This window comes from Chiloscyllium plagiosum, unplaced genomic scaffold (genome assembly GCF_037043375.1).
Source record: "Chiloscyllium plagiosum isolate Xiang-an unplaced genomic scaffold, Cpla_swu_hap1 HiC_scaffold_10, whole genome shotgun sequence".
NCBI lineage: Eukaryota > Metazoa > Chordata > Chondrichthyes > Orectolobiformes > Hemiscylliidae > Chiloscyllium > Chiloscyllium plagiosum.
Window position 1 is genome coordinate 1,511,752 of NW_028270148.1, and position 21,522 is coordinate 1,533,273.

General features: G+C 44.8%; 2 protein-coding genes across 6 annotated transcripts in view; one reads left to right on the forward strand and one right to left on the reverse strand.

Annotated features, from left to right (window-relative positions):
• The window catches only part of cenpo (centromere protein O), a 35,760-nt gene extending 28,682 nt beyond the window's left edge, over nucleotides 1-7,078 (forward strand). Inside the window, exon 6 of one of the 2 annotated variants that reach the window (XM_087991011.1) lies at nucleotides 6,799-7,078. In XM_087991011.1, coding sequence (XP_087847137.1) covers nucleotides 6,799-6,965 — 167 coding nt within the window. In that variant the 3' untranslated portion in view covers nucleotides 6,966-7,078. The remainder of the gene's footprint in view (nucleotides 1-6,798) is intronic. The other variant, XM_087991012.1, reaches the window with a different exon arrangement.
• A 404-nt stretch (nucleotides 7,079-7,482) lies between these two features.
• adcy3a (adenylate cyclase 3a) overlaps nucleotides 7,483-21,522 on the reverse strand; it is a 198,079-nt gene continuing 184,039 nt past the window's right edge. For 3 of the 4 annotated variants that reach the window (XM_087991009.1, XM_087991008.1, XM_087991006.1), the window contains one exon: nucleotides 7,483-10,012. In XM_087991009.1, the coding sequence (XP_087847135.1) occupies nucleotides 9,830-10,012 (183 nt within the window). In that variant the 3' untranslated portion in view covers nucleotides 7,483-9,829. The remainder of the gene's footprint in view (nucleotides 10,013-21,522) is intronic. The other variant, XM_087991010.1, reaches the window with a different exon arrangement.

Genomic DNA, 21,522 nt, shown 5'->3' on the forward strand with positions numbered 1-21,522 from the left:
ATTGAAATTACGGGAGGGAGCATTTCAGCAACAATTACCATAATTCTGTAAGCTTTAAGTTACTTATGGAGAAGGAAGGTACTAAATAGGGGAAGGCTAACTACCATAATGTTAGGCAGGAACTAGGGGGTAGCTGTTTGAGGGCTGATCCATGTCTGGCATGTTGGAATCTTTTAAGGACCAGTTGATTAGAGTTCAGGATCAACATGTTGCTGTGAAAATGAAGGGCAAATATAGCAAGATTTTGAAACCTTAAATGCCAGGAGAAATTGAGAGCTTAGTCAAAAATGAAAAGGAGGCATAAGTAAAGTTTAGGAAACTGAAGACAGAGCCCTCAAAGAATATAAAGGTAGCAGGTAAGAATTCAAACAAGGAATTAGGAGGGATAAAAGGGCCATGAAATGTCCTTCACAAGCACGATTAAGGAAAATTCCCATGTGTGTTATACATATATAAGAGCAAGAGGATAGCTGGGAAAAGGGTAGGTCTATTCAAGGATAAAGGAAGGAATGATACATGTAGACGAGGAAGTGGGTGAGGTCCTTACTGAAAACCTGCCTTGGTTTTCACAAAAGATTAGGACATGGTGGATGGTGAGTCTCAGGAGTAGTAATTTGATATTCTGGGGCATATCAATCTGAAAATAGATGTTGGGGGTTCTGACTGGCATTAACGTAGACAAGTCCCCAGGCTAAAGCTTTAAGCAAGTGGTGCAGAAATTATTGAGACAAGATTCTTGGGGATAGTATTTATTACTGTTTGGAAAAATACAGATTTATTAGCGATAGGCAGTATGGGTTTGTGAGGAGAAGATCATGTCTCTCAAACTTGGTCTTATGGTTTGAGATAAAACCATTGTTTGGAATTTAGAATAGTGGGAATGGAGGTTAGGGCAGTTGAATGTTCTCCTGCAAAATGTGGGAGGTAACGGTCACCACTAGTCTTTGCTGACTTCCTCTATGGGAAGTGCACTCAACTCCAGCTCCTCGAAAACCGTGTTAGGGAACTGGAGTTGGATGAACTTTGGATCATTCGGGAGGCAGCGGGGCTTATTGAGAGGAGTTACAAGGAGGTAGTCACACGTCAGTTGCAATAAAAAGGCAGACGGGTACAGTCAGGGGACAGAAAAGGAACCGGCAGGCAGTGGCCGTTTCCCTCAACAACAAGTGTACCATTTTGGATACTGTTGGGGGAGGATGACTTACCAGGGGTAAGCCATGGGGTACAGGTCTCTGGCACAGAGTCTGTCCCTGTTGCTCAGAAGGGAAGGGGGGTGAGGAACAGAGCATTAGTCATTGGGGACTCCATAGTTAGGGGGACAGATAGGAGGTTGTTTTCATTGGAGAAAAGAAGGTTTAGGGGTGACTTGATAGAGGTGTACAAGATGATTAGGGGTTTAGATAGGGTTGACCGTGAGAACCTTTTTCCACGTATGGAGTCAGCTATTACAAGGGGGCATAGCTTTAAATTAAGGGGTGGTAGGTATAGGACAGATGTTAGGGGTAGGTTCTTTACTCAGCAAGTCGTGAGTTCATGGAATGCCCTGCCAGTAACAGTGGTGGACTCTCCCTTTTTATGGGCATTTAAGCGGGCATTGGATAGGCATATGGAGGATAGTGGGCTAGTGTAGGTTATGTGGGCTTGGATCAGCGCAACATCGAGGGCCAAAGGGCCTGTACTGCGCTGTATTCTTCTATGTTCTATGTTCTGTGGGGACGAGAGAGACTCGTTGTTGGTGAGTCCCAGGTGCCAGGGTTCATGACGTCTCGGATTGTGTTTTCAGGAGGGGGAGGGGGAGCAGCTCCAAGTCGTGGTCCACAGTGGTAGGAAAGGGATGGGGGTTTAAGGCAGAAATTCAGGGAACTAGGGTGGAAGGTTGGTGCTAGAACAAACAGTTGTTATTTCTGGTTTGTTATGCGTGCCACGTGCTAGCGAGGTGAGGAATAGGGAGAAGGAGGAGTTGAACACGTGGCTACAGGGATGGTGCAGGAGGGAGGGATTTGGATTCCTGGATAATTAAGGCTCATTCTGGGGTAGGTGGGACCTCTACAAACAGAATGGTCTGCACTTGAACAGAGGGGTACCAATATCCTGGGGGACGATATTTGCAAATGCTGTTTGGGAAGGTTTAAACTAATTCAGCAGGAAGATGGGTACCTAATTTGTAGATCCAGTGTTCAGGAGGTTGAGAGTAATGAGGTCAGAATTTGAGGTTTCAATTCCTGGAGCATCCAGAATAAGGTGAGTGAACTTGCAGCACCTGGGACTTCACTGTTGTAGCCATTTCAGAGACATGGATAGAGCAGGGACAGGAATGGTTGTTGCACGTTCCGGGATTTAGATGTTTCGGTAAGAACAGAGAAGATGGTAAAAGAGGGGGAGGTGTGGCATTGTTAGTCAAGGACAATACTACGGTGGCAGAAAGAACGTTTGAGGACTTATTTACTGGGAGGTTTCTATAGGCCTCCGAATAGTTCCAGAGATGTAGAGGAAAGGATAGCAAAGATAATTGTGGATAGAAGCGAGAGTGACAGGTAGTTGTTATGGGGGCTTTAACTTTCCAAATATTGACTGGGAATACTATAGTTCCAAGTACTTTAGGTGGGTCAGTTTTTGTCCAATGTATGCAGGAGGGTTTCCTTACTCAGTATGTAGATGGGCCAACTAGGGGCGAGGCCACATTGGATTTGGTACTGGGGAATGAACCCGGCCAGGTGTTAGATTTGGATGTAGGTGAGCACTTTGGTGATAGTGACCAAACTTCGGTTATGTTTACTTGAGCGATGGAAAGGGATAAGTACATACCGCAGGGCAAGAATTATTGCTGGGGGAAAGGCAATTATGATGCAATTAGGCAAGATTTAGGATGCATAGGATGGAGAAGGAAACTGCAGGGGATGGGCACAACTGAAATGTGGAGCTTATTCAAGGAACAGCTACTGCATGTGCTTGATAAGTACGTACCTGTCAGGAAGGAAGGAAGTGGTCGAGTGAGGAAGCTGTGGTGTATTAAAGAAGTTGAATCTCCTGTCAAGAGGAATAAGAAGGCTTATGTTAGGATGGGACATGAAGGCTCAGTTCAGGCACTTGAGAGTTACAGGTTAGCCAGGAAAGACCTAAAGAGAGAGATAAGAAGAGCCAGGAGGGGATATGAGAAGTCATTCACAGATAGGATAAAGGAAAACCCTCAGGCTTTTTATAAATATGTCAGGAATAAAAGAATGACTAGAGAAAGATTAGGGCCAATTAAGTACAGTTGTGGTTTTGTTCACCGAGCTGGGAATTTGTGTTGTAGACATTTCCTCCCCTGTCTAGGTGACATCCTCAGTGCTTGGGAGCCTCCTGTGGAGCGCTTCTGTGATGTTTCCTCCAGCATTTATAGTGGTTTGTCTCTGCCGCTTCCGGTTGTCAGTTCCAGCTGTCCGCTGCAGTGGCCAGACAGCCAGACTACTAGGACTCATAACAGCACACAAACCAACAGCCACTCTCAGACAACAACTCACCAGGACAAAGGACCCGATGCCCAGCATTCGCTAAACCAATGTAGTGTACAAAAGGACTGCACAAAACACTACACAGGACAAACAGGAAGACAGCTAACAATCCATATCCACGAACACCAACTAGCCACGAAATGACACGACCAGCTATCCTTAGTAGCCACACACGCAGATGACAAGCAACATGAGTTCGACTGGGACAACACTACTATTATAGGACAAGCCAAACAGAGAACAGCCAGGGAATTCCTAGAGGCATGGCACTCATCCACAGATTCTATCAACAAACACATCGACCTGGACCCAATATACCGACCACTGCAGCGGACAGCTGGAACTGACAACCGGAAGTGGCAGAGACAAACCACTATAAATGCCAGAGGAAACAACACAGAAACGCTTCGCAGGAGGCTCCTAAGCACTGAGGATGTCACCTAGACAGGGGACGAAACGTCTGCAACACAAATTCCCAGCTCGGCGAACAGAACCACAACAACGAGCACCCGAGCTACTCATAAACTTCTCACAAACTTTGAATTAAGTACAGTAGTAGGAAGTTGTGAGTGGAATCCAAAGAGATAGGAGAGGTGCTAAATGAATATTTTTCATCAGTAATTACACAGGAAAAAGACAATGTTGTCAAGGAGAATACTGAGATACAGGCTACTAGACTAAATGGGATTGAAGTTCATAAGGAGGAGGTGTTAGCAATTCTGGAAAGTGTGAAAATAGATATGTTCCCTGGGCCGAATGGGATTTATCCTGGGATTCTCTGGGAAGCCAGGGAGGAGATTGCAGAGCCTTTGGCTTTGATCTTTATGTCATCATTGTTGACAGGAATAGTGCCAGGAGACTGGAGGATAGTAAATGCTGTTCCCTTGTTCACGAAGGGGAGGAGAGTCAACCCTGGTAATTATAGACCAGTGAGCCTTACTTCAGTTGGGGGTAAAGTGTTGGAAAAGGTGATAAGTGATAGGATTTATAATCATCTAGAAAGGAATAAGTTGATTAGGAATAGTCAACAGAGTTTTGTGAAGAGTAGGTCGTGCCTCTCAAACTTTATTGAGTCCTTTGAGAAGGTGACTAAACAGGTTGATGCGGTATATATGGATTTCAGTAAGGCATTTGATAAGGTTCCCCATGGTAGGCTATTGCATAAAATATGGAGGCATGGGATTGAGGGTGAATTAGTGGTTTGGATCAGAAATTGGCTAGTTGAAAGAAGACAGGGTGGTGGTTGATGGGAAATGTTCATCCTGGAGTTCCGTTACTAGTGGAGTACGGCAAGGATCTGTTTTGGGGCCACTGCTGTTTGTCATTTTTATAAATGACCCAGATGTGGGCTTAGAAGGATGGGTTAGTAAATTTGCGGATGACACTACGGTCGGTGGCATTGTGGATAATACTGAACGATGTTGCAGGTTACAGAGGGACATAGAAAAGCTGCAGAACTGGGCTGAGAGGTGGCAAATGGAGTTTAATGTGGAAAATGTGAAGTGATTCACTTTGGAAGGAGCAACAAGAATAGTGTACTGGGCTAATGGTAAGATTCTTGGTAGTGTAGATGAGCAGAGATCTCGATGTCCGTGCACATAGATCCCTGAAAGTTGCCACCCAGGTTGATAGGGTTGTTAAGAAGGCATACGATGTGCTAGTTTTTATTGGTAGAGGGATTGAGTTTCAGAACTATGAGGTCATGCTGCAGTTGTACAAAACTCTGGTGCGGCTGCACTTGGAGTATTGTGTACAGTTCTGGTCACCGCATTATAGGAAGGATGTGGAAGCTTTGGAAAGGATTCAGAGGACACTTACTGGGATGTTGCTTGGTATGGAGGGAAGTTTGTATGAGAAAAGGCTGAGGGACTTGAGGCTGTTTTTGTTGAGAGGTGATTTAATTGAGAGAGGGTTAGATAGGGTGCAAAGTGAGAGCCTTTTTCCTCGGATGATGATGGCCAGCATGAGGGGACATAGCTTTAAATTGAAGGGTGATAGATATAGGACAGATGTCAGAGGTAGTTTCTTTACTCAGAGTAGTAAGGGCATGGAAAGGCCTGCCTTCAACAGTAGTAGACTCACCAACTTTAAGGGCATTTTAATGGGTAATGGATAGGCATATGGATGAGAATGGAATAGTGTAGGTTAGATAGGCTTCAGATTGGTTCCACAGGTCAGCGCAACATTGAGGGCCTGTACCTCACTGTAATGTTCTATGTTCTAAAAGTACATGGGATCTGGGTAACTTGGCAAATTAATTACAGTATTGGTTTACTAGTCAGAGACAGAGGGTGGCAGTAGAAGACTGTGTGTGATTGATGGCGGTGTGTGATTGAAGGCTGGTGCACACTAATGTGTCACTGTGATTAGTGCTGAGTTGTTTGTTCATGATATTCACAAAAAATACAAAAGAAAATGTGAGACGGATGATAAATCAGTTTGTGGATTACATGAGGATTGGCCACGTGATTGACCATGAGGAAGTTACAGGAGGACACAGATTGGTTGGTCAGGTTGGCAGGTCAGTGGCAAATGGAATTTAATTCTTAAATGTGAAGTAGTAACAAGATGAGAGAATGCAAGGCACTAGGCAACTCGGAGGAACATAAGGGTCTTAAGATCCTTCTACACAGATTCCTGAAAGTGGCAGGACAGGTGAATAAGGAGGTTAAGAAAGCATATGAGATGTGCCTTTATCAGTCACAGCATAGATTATGGGAGCAGGGAGATTATGTTGAAGCTATACAGGCCACAGCTGGAGTTACTAATTGCAGTGGAGGTGGGTACAGAAGAGATTCACTGGGGTGTGGCTTGGGATGGAATGGCTTCACTTTGTGGAGGCTGGATAAGATCAGGTTGTTTTCTTTAGAGCAGAGAAGGCTGAGAGGGGACCTGATTGAGGAATATAAGATTGAGGGGGCATGGATCAGGTGGATATAAAGCAGCTGTCCCCTTAGTTGACAGGTCAGTAACAAGGGAACATAATTTTAAGGTGAAAGGCAGGAGGTTCAGAAGGGATTTGAGGAAAAGAATTTTCACCGAGGTTGGTGGTAATCTAGTATGCACTGCCTGTGAGAGTAGTGGAGGTGGGAAATCTCTCAACTTTTAAAAAGTACGTGGATGAACACTTGAAGTGTCATAACATGAAAGCTATGGGCCAAGTGCTGGACAGTGGGATTGTTTGAATAGACATGGTGGGTTAAATTGCCAACTTTTGCACTGTAACATTTCTGAGATTCAGAGAGTGAAAAGTGCAAGGGTTTATATATGTCTTTCTCACTGTAACTGCCTTACTTTGCACCAGCAGAAGATTCAGAATCCATGAGGACAAAGTTAGAAAGTCATCAGCAACTCTTCCAAAACATGGAGCTTCACCGAGTATTTAACAGCTTGAAGATGCAACAAGAAGCAGTTGTATCAAGCAGCTGTCTCTCTGCAGTACACAGTTCAGCCAGTCCTTCCAGTCACTGAGTGCTACAGCCTTCAACTACCACGTTACAAAAGAGGCTATGGAACAGGACGCAAATAGGATTGATCTTGAAGTTCTGAATTATTCCTTAATAAAACAGATGACTGATTCTGTATTAACCACTTTATATCTCTTGTTCAAACTGGAATAAGGGTCAGCTTTTGTGAAGGGGATGTTGCAAGAGTTTTCAACAGAAAGGTTCAAAAGTCATTCCAGATATTTGAGCACATAATTCAGGCAGTGCTTGTAGAGAGGAATAGCCACCCTATTGGAGGGGGTGTACTGAGGGCAATACTCAGCTGCTGGAGAATTAGTACTAAGGGAGTGCTGCACTGTCCAGCAGAGTTGGAGCAGACAAGGGCTATTTCACCTATTGAATCTATTTCACCATTCAGTGATAATCCCCAAATCATTTTTACCGTTTTAACTGGACTCACTGGTAGCTCTTGGTTTCGTCATGGTGTGACTCCCAGTTAAATGAAATAGGAATGAAATATCTGACAATCGATAGGTTTATAGCACTTACTGGTCTTATCAGTTGATCATATTGCCTGCTTTCTCTGCTGCAATGATGTACGTGCCTTTGTTTCAACTGTTTATTCATTGGCACCGCTGAGATGACTGCTCCCCTCCTCAGTTCAATAAATAGCATGGTTCAAACCTACAAGTATTTTAACTAAGAATTGTCGAGGTTATAACAGGCAAGGATTGTTCCATTCTAAGTTGGTGGAATAATTTAATAGAGGCTTTACAAAGCTTGTACAGTGATGTTTGGTTTGGAGAAGGTGACTGATATTCTTCCTTTCCCCATCTCACTTTACCATAACAGGAAATGGCTCTGGATCTGTAATCCCTGACTTTGGGATCCTTAGTGTGACCCTTTCAAACTAGGTCAGTAACATTTCCAAATGCAGGTTTCCCGCAAAATAGGCTGAGGTTCCCTCATGCTAGACACAACACCACTTTGTTTGTGGGGTGCTAATAAACGCACTCATTAAATGAAAGCAATTTTATCTATCAGTCATTGAAATAATTAAACATTCAAACCACTGTTGAAACAGATTCGACACCAGCCTCACTGAGGACCTTACACACTAATTTTGACCGGGAGTCAGTTTAGCTGAATACACAGTGACACCAACAGTGTGGGTTCAACTCCCATACTAGCTGAGGGTTACCATTCTCCTTCTCAACCTCTTTCCTCACCTGAAGCATGATGACCCTCAGGTTAAACTGCAACAGTCATGTTTCTCTAATGAGAGAGCAGCCCCATGATTTGGTAATTTTACTTTTACACTAATTCTGATAGTTCCCATTACACTTTTGTAATCAGAAATTTCTTTGGCCAAAACCATCTCAGTATCACCAAAAACTCAGATTTGCAGTTACTGCATTTAAACCACCACCACCAACTCTACACTACAGATTTCACTTATAATCTTATGACCTGCTCAAAGTTTGAATGAACGTTTTGCATAACCCCAAATGTTTTCATTCTTTTGGCCTCTCCACCTATTGCTTATTCCTGCTTATCCCAACTCATCCTAAATCAACACTAAACTCTCACCCCAGGCTCCCCTTCATCCACAATACTCAATAATTTTATCTGATTACTTTCTGTCCTTGGATTCCAAAGTGATGATGTCTATTCTCTATCCAGAGGAGAGAATAACTAGCAACAGAAACAGGTGTGAAATTGTTCAGCACCAGGCTTAATTGTTTAAAAACCTGGCACTCTTTAAACAGCGGGTGTCTTCTAGGTTCCTGATCAACATGCTTTCCACTATCAACAGATTAGCTCCTCATTCATCACATCACTATGCTCCAAATGCTATCACATTTTGATATCCAAATGTTTTTAAAGCAATAAGTTACACTCAATGATTCTAGTCAAACCAAATTTGACTTGAGGGCAGGTGCTCCTGTCAGTCAATGCTGCTGCTGGCACTGGGTCAAGCACCAATAGGTCTACAAAACACAGGGCCTAGGCTGCAATATGGCAGTTTCAGGTCTTCAATGTGGTCAGGAAGTACCAGTGAAAATGATAATGTTGGGGCTAGAACAAGTATGATGATGGGGGTTTTCTAAGCGGAGACTTTTGATAGTCTTGAGAAGATAAAAGCTGTTCCAGTTGGTGAGTGGCCTTCACACCAATACCTGCCATAACTGGATGGTGAGAACAAATATTCCTACTACTTGAGGTATAGACACAAAGTAGAACATTTTAACCGTTCAAACCTGTGCTTACAGTCATATCAAATCTTTACATAGATATATGTAAATAAATCAATGTAAAGCAGTAGCAGGAAAGTTATACAGACCAGGAGGTGCAGAGGTGAAATCACTTAAATCACTACAGGCCATACAACATGTACAATAGGATATTAAAATCACTTGGACTGTTTTCATAGAATGCACCTTCAGAGGCTAATGTATTGTAAAATCAACAGCCAATGCAGGAAACAGTAAAACACAAAAGTAAACACATGAACCCAGTCTCTGATTGTCCTCCTTCAGTTGTGTTGGCTACAGGTCACTTTCGCTTGTCAAGAGTTTGTGCTGAGTTATTGCTGCAGGTTGTAGTTTCTCTGCAGCCACATTCAAAACCAAGTTTGAGATTCAGATGAGAGGTTTGAGATCATTCCAGATTTGTGCCCTATTTTGCCCCATAAAACGGCAGCAGTGACAGAAAGCAGTTGGAGTCATTCCCGCTCATCTCAAACTTTTGCCACACATACTGAAACTGTACTTTGTGGCTTTTGTCTTCTTTATACACTCAAGTACCCTGCTCCTGACTGGGAACCTCTTCTGAGCCTTGCTGTTACAGCGAGTGGAGCCCTGGGCCAGAGTGATGTGATGTGAGTCCTCATGCATTCTCCACCACCTGATGAGGCAGGGTGACAGACGAGCTGTTGATGAAGGAACCTTGCTTCTCTCGACCTTTCATGAAATAGGTAATGAGCTCACCTTTGCCCTTGACATAGACAGGACCACGCCGTGCAAAACGGAATCCGTAATCTTTCAGCACAAAATACGTCTCCTCAACCACCTACAAACAGAAAGAGCTAACAATGTGAGGATTAAGGAAGCCCGAATCTACAGTCTCCCACTCACGGGAATACAAACCATCAATATGCGCCATTCCCTGTAACACACAGTACCAAGCTGCATCATCTACTGCAATATACAGATTCCAACTGCATCATTTATTGTAACATACACACATCAAACTGCACCATTGACTGTAACACACACATCAAACTGCACCATTGACTGTAACACACACATCAAACTGCACCATTGACTGTAACACACACAGCAAACTGCACCATTGACTGTAACACACACAGCAAACTGCACCATTGATTGTAACACACAGCACAAAACCCCACCATTGACTGTAACACACGCAGCAAACTGCACCATTGACTGTAATACACAGCACAAAACCCCACCATTGGCTAACACATGCAGCAAACCGCACCATTGACTGTAATACAAACAGCATCAAACTGCACCAATGACTGTACCACACACACATCAAACTGCACAATTGACTGTAACATAGGGACCATCAAACTGTACCATTGACTGTAACACACAGCATCAAACCGCACCATTGACTAATACACACAGCAGCAAACTGCACCATTGACTGTAACACGCAGCAAACTGCACCATTGACTATAACACAGGCAGCATCAAACCGCACCATTGACTAACACACACAGCATCAAACCGTACCATTGACTGTAACACACGCAGCATCAAACCGCACCATTGACTAACACACACAGCATCAAACCGTACCATTGACTGTAATACACACAGCATCAAACCGCACCATTGACTGTAACACACACAGCAAACTGCACCATTGACTGTAACACACACAGCAAACTGCACCATTGACTGTAACAGAGGCAGCATCAAACCGCACCATTGACTGTAACACAGGCAGCATCAAACCGCACCATTGACTATAATACACACAGCATCAAACCTCACCATTGACTGTAACACACACAGCAAACTGCACCATTGACTATAACACAGGCAGCATCAAACCGTACCATTGACTGTAACACACGCAGCATCAAAACGCACCATTGACTAACACACACAGCATCAAACCGTACCATTGACTGTAATACACACAGCATCAAACCGCACCATTGACTAACACACACAGCATCAAACGTACCATTGACTGTAATACACACAGCATCAAACCGCACCATTGACTAACACACACAGCATCAAACCGCACCATTGACTGTAACACACACAGCAAACCGCACCATTGACTGTAACACACACAGCAAACTGCACCATTGACTGTAACAGAGGCAGCATCAAACCGCACCATTGACTGTAACACAGGCAGCATCAAACCGCACCATTGACTATAATACACACAGCATCAAACCTCACCATTGACTGTAACACACACAGCAAACTGCACCATTGACTATAACACAGGCAGCATCAAACCGTACCATTGACTGTAACACACGCAGCATCAAAACGCACCATTGACTAACACACACAGCATCAAACCGCACCATTGACTGTAACACACACAGCAAACCGCACCATTGACTGTAACACACACAGCAAACCGCACCATTGACTCTAACACACACAGCATCAAACCGCACCATTGACTATAATACACACAGCATCAAACCGCACCATTGACTGTAACACACACAGCAAACTGCACCATTGACTGTAACACACACAGCAAACTGCACCATTGACTGTAACAGAGGCAGCATCAAACCGCACCATTGACTGTAACACAGGCAGCATCAAACCGCACCATTGACTATAATACACGCAGCATCAAACCGCACCATTGACTGTAACACACACAGCATCAAACCGTACCATTGACTGTAATACACACAGCATCAAACCGCACCATTGACTGTAACACACACAGCAAACTGCACCATTGACTGTAACAGAGGCAGCATCAAACCGCACCATTGACTATAATACACACAGCATCAAACCTCACCATTGACTGTAACACACACAGCAAAGTGCACCATTCACTGTAACACACAGCATAAAATCGCATCATTGACTCTAACACACGCAGTATCAAACTGCACCATTGACTTTAACATAGGCAGCATCAAACTGCACCATTGACTTTAACACAGGCAGCATCAAACTATACCATTGACTGTAACACACACAGCAAACTGCACCATTGACTGTAACACACACAGCAAACTGCACCATTGACTGTAACAGAGGCAGCATCAAACCGCACCATTGACTGTAACACAGGCAGCATCAAACCGCACCATTGACTATAATACACGCAGCATCAAACCGCACCATTGACTGTAACACACACAGCATCAAACCGTACCATTGACTGTAATACACACAGCATCAAACCGCACCATTGACTGTAACACACACAGCAAACTGCACCATTGACTGTAACAGAGGCAGCATCAAACCGCACCATTGACTATAATACACACAGCATCAAACCTCACCATTGACTGTAACACACACAGCAAAGTGCACCATTCACTGTAACACACAGCATAAAATCGCATCATTGACTCTAACACACGCAGTATCAAACTGCACCATTGACTTTAACACAGGCAGCATCAAACTGCACCATTGACTTTAACACAGGCAGCATCAAACTATACCATTGACTGTAACACACACATCAAATTGCACCATTGACTGTAACACTTGACTGAAACACATGCAGCATCAAACCGCACCATTGACTGTAATACACACAGCATCAAACCGCACCATTGACTGTACCACACACACATCAAACTGCACAATTGACTGTAACATAGGCACCATCAAACTGTACCATTGACTGTAACACACAGCATCAAACCGCACCATTGACTGTAACACACACAGCATCAAACCGCACCATTGAATGTAACACACACAGCAAACTTTATCATTGACTGTAACACACAGCATCAAACCGTACCATTGACTGTAACAGACACAGCATCAAACCGCACCATTGACTGTAACACACACAGCATCAAACCGCACCATTGAATGTAACACACACAGCAAACTGTATCATTGACTGTAACACACTGCATCAAACCGCACCATTGACTGTAACACACACAGCAAACTGTATCATTGACTGTAACACACACAGCATCAAACTGTACCATTGACTGTAACACACGCAGCATCAAACCGCACCATTGACTCGAACACACGCACCATTGACTCTAACACACACAGCATCATGATGAGGCTGATGAGGGCAGTCAAGAAACATATAAAGTTAAAAGAGAAAAAGTATAACATAGCAAAGATAAGTGGGAAAACGGAGGCCTCGGAAGCTTTTAAAGAGCAACAGAGGATTACTAAGAAGGAAATACGCAGAGGAAAAATGAGGTACGAAGGTAAATTGGCCAATAATATAAAGGAGGATAGTAAAAGCTTTTTCAGGTATGTGCAAGGCAAAAAAATGGTTAGGGCTAAAATTGGGCCCTTGAAGACAGAAACAGGGGAATATATTACGGGGAACAAAGAAATGGCAGAGGAATTAAATGGGTACTTCAGATCTGTGTTCACTGCGGAAGACACAAGCAATCTCCCTGAGGTAACAGTGGCTGAATGACCTGAACTTAAGGGAATTTATATTTGCCAGGATTTGGTGTTGGAGAGACTGTTAGGTCTGAAGGTTGATAAGTCTCCGGGGCCTGATGGTCTACATCCCAGGGTACTGAAGGAGGTGGCTCGGGAAATCGTAGATGCGTTGGTGATTATTTTCCAGAGTTCGATAGATTCGGGGTCGGTTCCTGAGGATTGGAGGGTGGTTAATGTTATACCACTTTTTAAGAAAGGTGGGAGAGAGAAAGCAGGAAATTATAGACCAGTTAGTCTGACCTCAGTGGTGGGAAAGATGCTGGAGTCTACTATAAAGGATGAAATTATGGCACATCTGGATAGTAGTAACAGGATATGACAGAGTCAGCATGGATTTATGAAAGGGAAATCATGCTTGACTAATCTTGAATTTTTTGAGGATGTAACTCTGAAGATGGATGAGGGAGATCCAGTGGATGTAGTGTACCTGGACTTTCAGAAAGCTTTTGATAAAGTCCCACACAGGAGGTTAGTGAGTAAAATTAGGGGCATGGTATTGGGGGCAAAGTACTAGATTGGATTGAAAATTGGTTGGCTGATAGGAAACAAAGGGTAGTGATAAACGGCTCCATTTCGAAATGGCAGGCAGTGACCAGTGGGGTACCGCAGGGATCAGTGCTGGGACCGCAGCTTTTTACAATATATGTTAATGATATAGAAGATGGTATCAACAATAACATTAGCAAATTTGCTGATGATACAAAGCTGGGTGGCAGGGTGAAATGTGATGAGGATGTTAGGAGATTACAGGGTGACCTGGACAAGTTAGGTGAGTGGGCAGATGCATCGTAGATGCAGTTTAATGTGGATAAATGTGTGGTTATCCACTTTGGTGGCAAGAACAGGAAGGCAGATTACTACCTCAATGGAATCAATTTAGGTAAAGGGGCAGTACAGAGAGATCTGGGTGTTCGTGTACACCAGTCAATGAAGGCAAGCATGCAGGTACAGCAGGTAGTGAAGAAAGCTAAAAGCATGCTGGTCTTCATAAATAAGAGGAATTGAGTATAGAAGCAAAGAGGTGCTTCTGCAGCTATACAGGGCCTTGGTGAGACTACACCTGGAGTACTGCGTGCAGTTCTGGTCTCCAAATCTGAGGAAAGACATTCTAGCTATTGAGGGAGTGCAGCGTAGGTTCACAAGGTCAATTCCTGGAATGGCGGGATTACCTTACGCTAAAAGACTGAAACGACTGGGCTTGTATACCCTTGAGTTTAGAAGACTGAGAGGGGATCTGATTGAGACCTATAAGATTTGAAAGGATTGGACACTCTGGCAGTAGGAAACATATTTCCACTGATGGGTGAGTGCCGAACCAGAGGACACAGCTTAAAAATACGGGGTAGACCATTTAGGACAGAGCTCAGGAGAAACTTCTTCACCCAGAGAGTGGTGGCTGTGTGGAATGCTCTGCCCCAGAGGGCAGTGGAGGCCCAGTCTCTGGATTCATTTAAGAAAGAGTTGGATAGAGCTCTCAAAGATAGTGGAATCAAGGGTTATGGAGATAAGGCAGGAACAGGACACTGATTAGGAATGATCAGCCATGATCATGTTGAATGGCGGTGCAGGCTCGAAGGGCTGAATGGCCTACTCCTGCACCTATTGTCTACTGTCTATTATCAAACCGCACCATTGACTGGAACACACGCAGCATCAAACCGCACCATTGAGTGTAACACACACAGCATCAAACCGCACCATTGACTGTAACACACGCAGCATCAAACCGTACCATTGACTGTAACACACACTGCATCAAACCGTACCATTGAGTGTAACACACACAGCATCAAACCGCACCATTGACTCTAACACACACAGCATCAAACCGTACCATTGACTGTAACACACACAGCATCAAACCGCACCATTGACTCTAACACCCGCAGCATCAAACCGCACCATTGACTGTAACACACACAGCATCAAACCGCACCATTGACTGTAACACCCGCAGCATCAAACCGCACCATTGACTCTAACACACACAGCATCAAACCGCACCATTGAATGGAACACACGCAGCATCAAACCATACCATTGACTCTAACACCCGCAGCATCAAACCGCACCATTGACTCTAACACACATAGCATCAAACCGCACCATTGACTCTAACACACACAGCATCAAACCGCACCATTGACTGTAACACACACAGCATCAAACCGCACCATTGACTCTAACACACACAGCATCAAACCGCACCATTGAATGGAACACACGCAGCATCAAACCGCACCATTGACTCTAACACACACAGCATCAAACCGCACCATTGAATGGAACACACTCAGCATCAAACCGTACCATTGACTGTAACACACGCAGCATCAAACCGTACCATTGACTGTAACACACACAGCATCAAACCGCACCATTGACTCTAACACCCGCAGCATCAAACCGCACCATTGACTGTAACACACATAGCATCAAACCGCACCATTGACTCTAACACACACAGCATCAAACCGTACCATTGACTCTAACACACGCAGCATCAAACCGTACCATTGACTGGAACACACTCAGCATCAAACCGTACCATTGACTGTAACACACGCAGCATCAAACCGTACCATTGACTGTAACACACACAGCATCAAACCGCACCATTGACTCTAACACCCGCAGCATCAAACCGCACCATTGACTCTAACACACACAGCATCAAACCGCACCATTGAATGGAACACACGCAGCATCAAACCGTACCATTGACTCTAACACCCGCAGCATCAAACCGCACCATTGACTGTAACACACATAGCATCAAACCGCACCATTGACTCTAACACACACAGCATCAAACCGTACCATTGACTCTAACACACGCATCATCAAACCGTACCATTGACTGGAACACACTCAGCATCAAACCGTACCATTGACTGTAACACACGCAGCATCAAACCGTACCATTGACTGTAACACACACAGCATCAAACCGCACCATTGACTCTAACACCCGCAGCATCAAACCGCACCATTGACTCTAACACCCGCAGCATCAAACCGCACCATTGACTCTAACACCCGCAGCATCAAACCGCACCATTGACTCTAACACACACAGCATCAAACCGCACCATTGACTGTAACACACACAGCATCAAACCGCACCATTGACTGTAACACACACAGCATCAAACCGTACCATTGACTCTAACACCCGCAGCATCAAACCGTACCATTGACTGTAACACACGCAGCATCAAACCGCACCATTGACTGTAACACACGCAGCATCAAACCGCACCATTGACTGTAACACACGCAGCATCAAACCGCACCATTGACTCTAACACCCACAGCATCAAACCGCACCATTGACTCTAACACACACAGCATCAAACCGCACCATTGACTCTAACACACACAGCATCAAACCGCACCATTGACTCTAACACACACAGCATCAAACCGCACCATTGACTCTAACACCCACAGCATCAAACCGCACCATTGACTCTAACACACACAGCATCAAACCGCACCATTGACTCTAACACCCGCAGCATCAAACCGCACCATTGACTGTAACACACGCAGCATCAAACCGCACCATTGACTCTAACACCCGCAGCATCAAACCGTACCATTGACTGTAACACACGCAGCATCAAACCGCACCATTGACTGTAACACACACAGCATCAAACCGCACCATTGACTCTAACACACACAGCATCAAACCGCACCATTGACTCTAACACACACAGCATCAAACCGCACCATTGAATGGAACACACGCAGCATCAAACCATACCATTGACTCTAACACCCGCAGCATCAAACCGCACCATTGACTCTAACACACATAGCATCAAACCGCACCATTGACTCTAACACACACAGCATCAAACCGCACCATTGACTGTAACACACACAGCATCAAACCGCACCATTGACTCTAACACACACAGCATCAAACCGCACCATTGAATGGAACACACGCAGCATCAAACCGTACCATTGACTCTAACACCCGCAGCATCAAACCGCACCATTGACTGTAACACACATAGCATCAAACCGCACCATTGACTCTAACACACACAGCATCAAACCGTACCATTGACTCTAACATACGCAGCATCAAACCGTACCATTGACTGGAACACACTCAGCATCAAACCGTACCATTGACTGTAACACACGCAGCATCAAACCGTACCATTGACTGTAACACACACAGCATCAAACCGCACCATTGACTCTAACACCCGCAGCATCAAACCGCACCATTGACTCTAACACACATAGCATCAAACCGCACCATTGACTCTAACACACACAGCATCAAACCGCACCATTGACTGTAACACACACAGCATCAAACCGCACCATTGACTGTAACACACACAGCATCAAACCGTACCATTGACTCTAACACCCGCAGCATCAAACCGCACCATTGACTGTAACACACGCAGCATCAAACCGCACCATTGACTGTAACACACGCAGCATCAAACCGCACCATTGACTGTAACACACGCAGCATCAAACCGCACCATTGACTCTAACACCCACAGCATCAAACCGCACCATTGACTCTAACACACACAGCATCAAACCGCACCATTGACTCTAACACACACAGCATCAAACCGCACCATTGACTCTAACACACACAGCATCAAACCGCACCATTGACTCTAACACCCACAGCATCAAACCGCACCATTGACTCTAACACACACAGCATCAAACCGCACCATTGACTCTAACACCCGCAGCATCAAACCGCACCATTGACTGTAACACACGCAGCATCAAACCGCACCATTGACTCTAACACCCGCAGCATCAAACCGTACCATTGACTGTAACACACGCAGCATCAAACCGCACCATTGACTGTAACACACACAGCATCAAACCGCACCATTGACTCTAACACACACAGCATCAAACCGCACCATTGACTGTAACACACACAGCATCAAACCGCACCATTGACTGTAACACACACAGCATCAAACCGCACCATTGACTCTAACACACACAGCATCAAACCGCACCATTGACTGTAACACACACAGCATCAAACCGTACCATTGACTCTAACACACACAGCATCAAACCGTACCATTGACTCTAACACCCGCAGCATCAAACCGCACCATTGACTGTAACACACACAGCATCAAACCGCACCATTGACTCTTACACCCGCAGCATCAAACCGTACCATTGACTGTAACACACACAGCATCAAACCGCACCATTGACTGTAACACACACAGCATCAAACCGCACCATTGACTCTAACACCCGCAGCATCAAACCGTACCATTGACTGTAACGCACGCAGCATCAAACCGTACCATTGACTGTAACACACACAGCATCAAACCGCACCATTGACTGTAACACACGCAGCATCAAACCGTACCATTGACTCTAACACACACAGCATCAAACCACACCATTGACTCTAACACACACAGCATCAAACCGCACCATTGACTGTAACACACACAGCATCAAACCGCACCATTGACTGTAACACACGCAGCATCAAACCGTACCATTGACTCTAACACCCGCAGCATCAAACCGCACCATTGACTCTAACACCCGCAGCATCAAACCGTACCATTGACAGTAACACACGCAGCATCAAACCGCACCATTGACTGTAACACACATAGCATCAAACCGTACCATTGACTGTAACACACACAGCATCAAACCATACCATTGACTCTAACACCCGCAGCATCAAACCGTACCATTGACAGTAACACACACAGCATCAAACCGTACCATTGACTGTAACACACATAGCATCAAACCGTACCATTGACTCTAACACACACAGCATCAAACCGCACCATTGACTGTAACACACACAGCATCAAACCGCACCATTGACTCTAACACACATAGCATCAAACCGCACCATTGACTGTAACACACACAGCATCAAACCGTACCATTGACTGTAACACACGCAGCATCAAACCGTACCATTGACTGTAACACACATAGCATCAAACCGTACCATTGACTGTAACACACGCAGCATCAAACCGTACCATTGACTGTAACACACGCAGCATCAAACCGTACCATTGACTGTAACACACATAGCATCAAACCGTACCATTGACTGTAACACACGCAGCATCAAACCGTACCATTGACTGCAACACACACAGCATCAAACCGTACCATTGACTGTAACACACGCAGCATCAAACCGTACCATTGACTGTAACACACACATAGCATCAAACCGTACCATTGACTGTAACACACGCAGCATCAAACCGTACCATTGACTGTAACACACGCAGCATCAAACCGTACCATTGACTGTAACACACGCAGCATCAAACAGTACCATTGACTGTAACACACGCAGCATCAAACCGTACCATTGACTGTAACACACACAGCATCAAACCGTACCATTGACAGTAACACACGCAGCATCAAACCGCTCCATTGACTGTAACACACATAGCATCAAACCGTACCATTGACTGTAACACACACAGCATCAAACCGCACCATTGACTCTAACACACATAGCATCAAACCGCACCATTGACTGTAACACACGCAGCATCAAACCGTACCATTGACAGTAACACACGCAGCATCAAACCGCTCCATTGACTGTAACACACATAGCATCAAACCATACCATTGACTGTAACACACACAGCATCAAACCGCACCATTGACTCAAACACACATAGCATCAAACCGCACCATTGACTGTAACACACACAGCATCAAACCGCACCATTGACTCTAACACACACAGCATCAAACCGCACCATTGACTGTAACACACACAGCATCAAACCGTACCATTGACTGTAACACACGCAGCATCAAACCGTACCATTGACTGTAACACACGCAGCATCAAACCGTACCATTGACTGTAACACACGCAGCATCAAACCGTACCATTGACTCGAACACACACAGCATCAAACCGCACCATTGACTCTAACACACACAGCATCAAACCACACCATTGACTCTAACACACGCAGCATCAAACCGCACCATTGACTGTAACACACATAGCATCAAACCGTACCATTGACTCTAACACACACAGCATCAAACCGCACCATTGACTGTAACACACGCAGCATCAAACCACACCATTGACTGTAACACACATAGCATCAAACCGCACCATTGACTAACACACACAGCATCAAACCGTACCATTGACAGTAACACACACAGAATCAAACCGTACCATTGACAGTAACACACACAGCATCAAACCGTACCATTGACTGTAACACACACAGCATCAAACCGCACCATTGACTCTAACACACATAGCATCAAACCGCACCATTGACTGTAACACACACAGCATCAAACCGCACCATTGACTGTAACACACGCAGCATCAAACCGCACCATTGACTCTAACACACATAGCATCAAACCGCACCATTGACTGTAACACACACAGCATCAAACCGCACCATTGACTGTAACACACACAGCATCAAACCGTACCATTGACTGTAACACACGCAGCATCAAACCGTACCATTGACTGTAACACACGCAGCATCAAACCGCACCATTGACTGTAACACACATAGCATCAAACCGTACCATTGACTCTAACACACGCAGCATCAAACCGCACCATTGACTGTAACACACACAGCATTAAACCGCACCATTGACTCTAACACCCGCAGCATCAAATCGTTCCATTGACTAACACACACAGCATCAAACCGCACCATTGACTGTAACACACATAGCATCAAACCGCACCATTGACTCTAACACCCGCAGCATCAAACCGCACCATTGACTCTAACACACACAGCATCAAACCGCACCATTGACTCTAACACACACAGCATCAAACCG